Source organism: Panicum virgatum, chromosome 6K (genome assembly GCF_016808335.1).
Source record: "Panicum virgatum strain AP13 chromosome 6K, P.virgatum_v5, whole genome shotgun sequence".
In the NCBI taxonomy this organism is placed as follows: domain Eukaryota; kingdom Viridiplantae; phylum Streptophyta; class Magnoliopsida; order Poales; family Poaceae; genus Panicum; species Panicum virgatum.
Window position 1 is genome coordinate 20,108,134 of NC_053141.1, and position 7,963 is coordinate 20,116,096.

General features: G+C 46.5%; 1 protein-coding gene across 1 annotated transcript; it reads left to right on the forward strand.

Moving 5' to 3' along the window:
- Positions 1-3,374: 3,374 nt before the first annotated feature.
- On the forward strand, positions 3,375-3,707 carry LOC120713333. The gene has a single exon (XM_039999317.1). It carries the CDS (start codon positions 3,375-3,377, stop codon positions 3,705-3,707), a length of 333 nt encoding a protein of 110 aa, XP_039855251.1.
- Positions 3,708-7,963: the final 4,256 nt, after the last annotated feature.

The window sequence follows — 7,963 nt, forward strand, 5'->3', positions numbered from 1 at the left end:
TTGGGCAATCATTTGTAGAGTAAATGGAACACAAGGAATTTACATAAAATAACAAGGCTAGCTACACTAAGTAGCATGGTTTGAAAATAAAAGAAAGGAAGGGTAAACCTATTCAGGAACATGGGATGGGTTGAATTCAAATTTAGAATTTGAACTCAAAAGAATTTCAACCATTCAAACATCATCTCAATGTCCAAAAGAAAAGATCATGTATATGAATTAAGCCTAAACATGGAATTTATTCGAATAAAAACAAAGACAGCACTAGTATATATGACTTAACTCTAGAGCACAAGAATAAATCACAAACTCAAGTTAAACAGCACAAAACTTCTCCCAAAAATTACCATAAACTATTTATGATTATTAGATCCCATGGTAAAAAGATTACCCTAACAAATTAACAAAAACATGCTTTAACAAAATAAATAAGTATATAAGCTAGAAATAAATAAAACACATGAAATAACAAGAAAAAATCAAGCATTTGGGCCACAAATTTTATACAAGACTACTCATAGCAAAAGGATGCTAGGTTCCCAAAATCATGCATAACAAGTCTATGGTTAAAAAGATACAAATAAATTACTCATTTGTAAACAATTAAACTAGAGTACACAATATAAAGTTTCATACAAATTTTAGTAGCCAAAGTGATAGAGCTAGTCAAGAGGAACACAACAAAATTAATTTGGTATTTTTCTGATTTTTCTACATTTTCTAAGATTTTTCAAAGTTCACAGCAAAAGGAATTGAAAACTTTACAAAAAGGACCTTAGAAACAAATTAAACAAAGCAATCAGGTCCCTGGCCGGAATTCATGGCGGGGAGGGCTCTGGCCGGCCGAAATCCGGAGAACCTAGACCGTGGGAGCGAGGGAAAAGTGGGGGAGGAGCAAGAGAGCATTGAGAGCAACCTGTAGATGGTCTTGGAGGGGTGAGGGACGGTCTGTAACGGCGGCGCCATGCGAGCAGGCGGCCGGAGTTGGTGCTGGGCTGCGGTGGGGGTTCGACGGTGGCGAAGGGGTGGGGCAGCTGGATCTAGGAGCTCCGGGAAGAGGAGAGGAATGTCACTGAGGTGCCAATTTGGGCCGAGCTGGGGTGGAGGGGCGGGTGCCATAGTGCGCTTCAAGCTCGGACGGTAATGGCGGGCGGCGGTTAAGGAATGCCGATGTCGAGGCCTGGCGGGGGCTTTTATAGGCGCCAAGGGAAGGGATACACAAAGGGAAGTGCGAGGATTAAGCTCCGTCGAGCTGTGGGCAGGATACAGCGGCGGCGCACCTTCTCCAGGGGGCGGCTGTTGATGTGGCAAGGTGCGGCGGCGTGGCGTGCTCACAAAGTGCCAGCGGAGGAGAAAAGAAGGGGTTCTGGCGACGCATGGAGGCGGCATGGCGGTGCTCCGAGGCGGTACAGCCTTCCCGGGGGCGAGAACAGTGGCGGCGCAGCAAAACCACGGCGAGGGGCGGCGCCCCTGCTTTCCAGTGGACAGAGGAAGAAGAAGGAAGTCTAGGGGCGGTTTTGCAATATTCTGAAATTCTAGGGGCTAAACTGAAAATTAAAATTTCCCGTTGATCTAGGGCTCCAATGAAAAAGTGCCCAAAATGAAAGTTGTTCAGTTTTTCAAGACCTACAACTTTCATGTTGTGCAAAAATTCACTAGATCAAAGTTTTTTGAAATATTTTCAAATCCGTCAAATCTTTTAAAAAGCAAAAGAACCCAACTTAAGTTTTGAAATTGCAAGGGTATCCTTAAGTATAAAAACATATTTTTATGAGGGTAAAAGTGAAAAATAAAATATACATTTTAACCCCTCATAAATTTTGAAATTTTGCCTTTTGCAAAACTATTTTGTAAAAAGGATTTTGCATTTTTCCAAAATAACAAAAATACCCTTGCTCTGAAAATTATGGTTTCAATTTTTAAATCAACACAAAAAATTTATTTTTAACCCTTAAAACCTAGATTGTCACATCATGATGCTCTGAAGGTACTCCTGTAGAGTCATGCTTCCTTGCTTCAAATTGTGGAAGTCGCATGATGTGACTTTGTCGGGCCTTACGGCTCGGAAACTCGCGTGTAGCTCAAAGCAAAGCTGATTCCATGAAAATATACTTACGAAGGGGATGTTTTTGTACCAGCGTTGGGTTAGGCCTCGCAACGCTAGGACGAGCGCCTTCGCCTTACATGTGGTGCCTCCTCCTGCTGCTTCTATGGTGGCTTTGTATTTGAGCAGGAACTCTTCGGGGTCTGATTCAGCGTCGAACTGGAACAACATTGCCGGGTTGAGTTGATGAGGCCATGGTATCTCCTCTAGTTCTTTGGATAATGGCGTTCTTAGGTCGTGATGTTGCCGTCTTCGCTAGTAGCCCCTTTGGTAGTTCTCTTCGTCATCTGATTCGGAGCGGTCAGAGTTCTCTTCGATTGGTATGATCGTCGGGCGGACCCTTGGCGGCACGTGTTGCCGCGGGTTGGTTGTGGCCGTCTCCACAGTGGGAGCCAAACTGTTGGTGGAGAGTGTCTCCGGACCAGATGAACATCACAACAATACGGAAATGCATGCCAAACAAAGTAGAAAATTCTCTCTCTCTATTCTATGTGTCCCATCAATGCGGATTACATGGGTATTTATAGTCGGCGTTTCACCTCCCAAGTGTAAATACTACTCTAAACCTCTTCAACGGTCATATTCCCAGAATATTCCTGGACTCACGGGTAATTTCCCAATTACAATTGTGAGTGGGCTACAGCTCAGATGGGCCCCACCGCCGGGGGCATCCCTCTTCGCGACGATCAACCTCGACACCTCCTCTGAAGATCCTCGTCCTTCTTCGGCGCATTACCCAAAGATCCTCATGTTCTTCGCTTGACCTTCACTTCAGCCCGCCCATCGTTTGGCCTTCACATACTCTTCCTCGTCCTTCTTCGGCGCATCATCCGAAGACCCTCATGCTCTTCGCTTGACCTTCGCTTCAACTCGCCCATCATTTGGTCTTCGCGTGCTCTTCGGCGTTCGGGCCGAAGGTGGCGTCCCCAACATTCACAACTTAGGGCTAGACTGACCCGATCGGTCTGATCGGTTGATCCGACCGGTCTAACCGGTCTGACTAGTGAAACCCTATGTCGTGATTTTAGACAAAGTATTCGACACATCCTTTGCTAGAATTGATCTAGATCTCCAGAATTTTGTTGGGGCCATTGGCTCTGTTCTGGGCAAGACCGGTCTGACCGGTTGCCCAGACTGGTCTGACTGGTCTGAACAGAATAGATCCAATTGCCTCAATCTTGCTCCTAAACTCTCCACAATTCAAACCCAATCTATTCCTGTGGTCTCATATCTTTATTGCACATCTGTTAAACCCAGGATCCACAGCAGGATGGCAGGAGGTCATGAGAGGAGGACAATGCGCATATTTGATAGTGGCGGGGCAAATCAAGATAGGAGCGGTTCTAGTCGCCCCAATGTGGTCAGTGGCAGAGAGATGAGGCCAAGAGAGAGAATGAGAGCAGTAGTAGCTGATATTGTTGAGGAAAGTGATGGTGGATCTTCTAGTGATGATGATGTTGAGGATGAGCTCTACAGAGTTGAGCAGAGGCATGGAAAGGCCCCAGCTCAGGAAAGCAGCAGTGAAGAAGAAGCTGATGGAGATGATGAGGAAGAAGAGGAAAATGAGGGAAGGGAAGAAAATCTCACCTATCCCATTATATAGAGGCCTGCCAAACTTGGCTCCAGAAAGTGTGTTGATTATTATGGAATGGGAATGACAAGGGAGGTGAAAAGGTGGAGAAGTATTGATCCCTATCCTGACCCAAAATCTTCAGCTGATCCCAGATTTCACACTCTATTCCAGCAAGACTTTTATGAGTCAGTTATTCTGAGAGACAAGAAGATCACTATTGAGGCGCAGTGTGTTGATTGGAGGAGCATGGAAAAAGCCAATGATCCTTTATTCCAGGAAATCATATGTGCATGTGAGAGCAAACATATCAAAGAACTCATGGGATTTCAAAAGGATTGGAACAAGGAAGTCATTTCCCAGTTTTATGCCACGGTGCACTTTGGACATCTGAGAGATGATAGGGCCATGTTCTGGATGACTGAGGAAAATTATTATAGAGTCACATTTACTCAGTTCATTCGTGTGCTTGGGCTTGACAGGCATGATGCAAACAGGCCCAAAATTCATAATCAAACTGTTCTCCCAAATGAGGAAATGAAATTCATGTATCCTAGAAGTCACCGGGCTCTACACTTATTACTCCATCCTAAGCCGGCTGCTTAGAAACACCATATCTCAGAGAGGTGGCAATCCACAGGACATATCACTTCATGCAAAGAATTTGCTTGCATGCTTTGGGCCAAATGGACAAGAATTTAGTGTGGCTGACTATATATGGGAGGAAATTAAGTATATCTCAAAAAACCCATTGAAGATCTGTGCCTATGTGCCATACCTGATGGAATTGATTGAAAGGGCGACACAGACTAAATATCAAACCGACGTAGAACATGAGTCTTTTTGTCCTAAGGTGCCTAAGCATAGAAGGGAGCCTTCACCTCACAGATACTCAGAAGCCGAAGATGATGTAGAGATTGAAGAGGAAGAGGAAGGGCAGCACCCCCCACAGTAGCAGTCTCCTACTGCCCAGACTAGGACCGGTTAGACCTGAGCAGCACAGACACAGGCACAACTCTTCCTCTCCCATAAAGAAGCTGATTAATTTGTTTGTTGGCATGTGCAAGAGACAGAGAGACATTGAGGTTGAGCAACAGATGCAGTGGAGGACTAGCAAGAAAGAAAGAGATTCAGTTAACATGATGCACAATGCAATGAACTTGTAGCCGCCTTGATCACCCATTTCTTCTTCACCACCTGAGGTTGTGATCCCATCTGTTGAGCACAGGGTCCGGGGATATGTGGGATTCAGATATTTTGAGCAGTATTAGGGATGACAATGGGTACCCGAAACCCAATGGGTTTATACTCTATTAGGGCACGGGTACGGGTTCATTTCTCTACCCGCGGGTCTGTTCATGGGCAACAAATCAAACCCATCGGGTCGACGGGTATGGGTCTGGGTATATAGTACCCAAACCCGCAAACCCGTGGGTTTATTATACCCGGCCTATCAATGAAACCAGTCCATTTGTTGGCCCATTGTTGACGGTCGTTAAGTGCAAAATATGACCGTCAACTATACTCACAAGAGAAGGAAAACCATGCCTGTTACTCACATATTTGTATCCCTAACTTAGCTCTATAGTTGTTTTGGAGAATTATTGTTTTCAGGAGCACAAGTCCGGAATAAGTAGAAAACATGAAGAATTCGCAAAAGAAACCACAGAAGATCTCAACCTGCGTAACACAAGCAAAAAAGGCCCACCTGACAGACCAAACCGACCAACCAAGCCCCGGCACCAACCATCTGACATCAGGACCCACCAGGTAGTGTACCAGAGAAGGACGGTGGCCAGAGGTGGTGAAGTGGGGCCGGCCGACCCACTGGTTTGGCCAAACCAGGCCGAGCTCCCATCCAGGTGCACTTTGGCGGGAAGCTTGATCTGATCCTCCTGAAGGCGGTTTGGCATGTTTCCATGTATAGAGATGGCGGGAACCGACCTCTCCTAGCTATATAAGGGGCCTCTCACCACTCTCACCACACACACCACTTGGAAAAGCCTCTCTCTCTCTCATTGTGACTTGTACTCTTTAGGTAGTGGAGCTAGGCTAGTACTTCAATTCCTTAGCGAATCCTGTCGTCTCGGGGTCGGAGAGCAATCCCCGGCCTCTGGTATGGCTTTGTATTCCGACTATCGTTATGCTATTCATAAAGAGTTCGTTCTTGGTTATCTTGCTATGTTCTTAGCCTGTGTAGCCAAGTTCTATTCTTATTCAAGTTGTATTAGTTGCTTTCTTAGACCATATCATCTGGGTAAGGATATCAGTTCATTGTGCTTTCGGGCTTGCCTTAGCGTCTTACCTATCCATCCGAAGGATGCGGGACCCGAGGGCGCTAGGGTAGTGACCTCGTATGCGAGCATGGGGCTTGGGTATGCGGGATCCTTCGAATATGACGGTGCTCCACGGTTTGACTGGGGTAGACCGCAGGTGGTGACAGCCCTGTCGGTCCGCTGGAAAGCTGCTTCTTGGTTAGTGTACTCCCTGACGTTTGGATATTCGTACAGGAGTTCATGCAAAGATGAAACGGTCTGGACATTCTCCAGAACGGGTCATTCTCCCCAACGTCCCTAATTTCCCGGCACCTGCAGCTCTAAGTGTGTGACTAACATAGCTTCTCTGCTGACATGAATAGTATACTAGGACCTTGTTCTTAGGTATATTTGTTTATTCTTTATTCATGAAAGTTGGCTAATCTTGTGTGTGTCACATTACCCTCGATTATGTTTATTATCACTTACCCCTGTATGATCAGCAGTTCACACCTTATCTCATAATTGTTATGGTTATGTATCTGGTATACATCTTTACACACCGTAGCCATCCCTTGGGAAAATATAAATAACGATACCCTGAATACTTCCAGGTGAAATGCTACAACGTTATATCCGTGCGCTTGCGGATCCTTCTGTAATCGTTAAGACATACCGCACGCCGCCCTATGGCGTTACCGCTGTGGGGCGACTGACCCGGCGTTTCTTGGCGCCGTTGCTGGAAACTAACCATTCCTAGTGATTGTGCTAAGAAATGCCAACAAGCATTTCTGGCGCCATTGCCGGGGATGGCACTAGGTGTAAAAGATCTTTACTAATGCATAAACATGGCATTGTGAATAAGAGGTAGCTACTGCTCATACAGGCTAATATCATCTTTTGTTTTCTCTTGATTGGATGAAAACAGGGTAGTGTATGACTGGTTTCTCCTTGCCAACAAACTTTGTTGAAAATCCCGAGAAGCTCGTGAGAAGGGTCCGACCTTGCGTCGTCCCTCCTCAGCTCTTGTTGTCGACAAGCGAGCCAGCTTTTCAGGCACCAGCAACAACAACCGAACCCATGGCTGAGAAGACTCTCCGCGACTTCTCCATCCCCTCAGCCGCCAATGTGGTGACTGGACCCAATGCTGATGTTGGGGACGTGAACTTCGAGCTGAAGTCCAGCCTTATAAACATGGTGCAGACTAGCCCATTCTGTGGCAAGCCAAACGAGGATGCCAACGCCCATCTCCAGAATTTCCTGGAGCTCTACAAGACTGTAACCATAAGGGGCGTTACGGCTGACATCATCAGGCTTCGCTAGTTTCCTTTCTCCCTCCTGGGGAAAGAGAAACAATGGTTTTATCAGAATACAAAAGCTGTCAACATGTGGGACAAATGTTCCGCGGCGTTCCTCGCCAAGTTCTTCCCGCTGGGCAAAACGAATGCCTTGCGAGGAAGAATATCAAGTTTCCAGCAGACAGGGATGGAATCCATCCCGGAATCTTTGGAGAGACTCCAAGAATACATACTCGCCTGTCCTCATCATGGGATGGACGAGTGGCTTGTACTCCAAAGCTTCTACAACGGGCTAACGACAACATCAAGAGCCCACTTGGATGCTGCTGCTGGAGGGGCCTATCTCGATCTCACCATCGCCAATGCCAAAGCCTTGATCGAGAAGATGGTCGCCAACCAAGGCTGGAACGAGGAGCGTTCCCAGCCCTGAACCAAGGGCGGAATGCATACCGTCAAGGAGACGGATATGCTCGCCGCCAAAATGGACCTCCTACTGAAGAAGCTCGACGAAGGGAACAAACAACAAATGTTCATTCCTGTCCAAGCCATGGACTCGTACATGATGTGCGAGGTTTGTGGTAATGGTGGACACTCGGGAAATGACTGCCCTGAGACCCGTGAAGATGCAGCCTACATCATCAACAACAACAACAATGGGTTCCGTCCACAAGGAGGCTAAGGGTGGGGTCAAGCACGCCCACAATTCCAAGGAGGAGGTAACAATTTCAACTCAAAT

Coding starts and splice junctions, on each gene's coding strand:
- LOC120713333 (XM_039999317.1), top strand. CDS start 3,375: ATGGCAGGAGGTCATGAGAGGAGGACAATGCGCATATTTGATAGTGGC.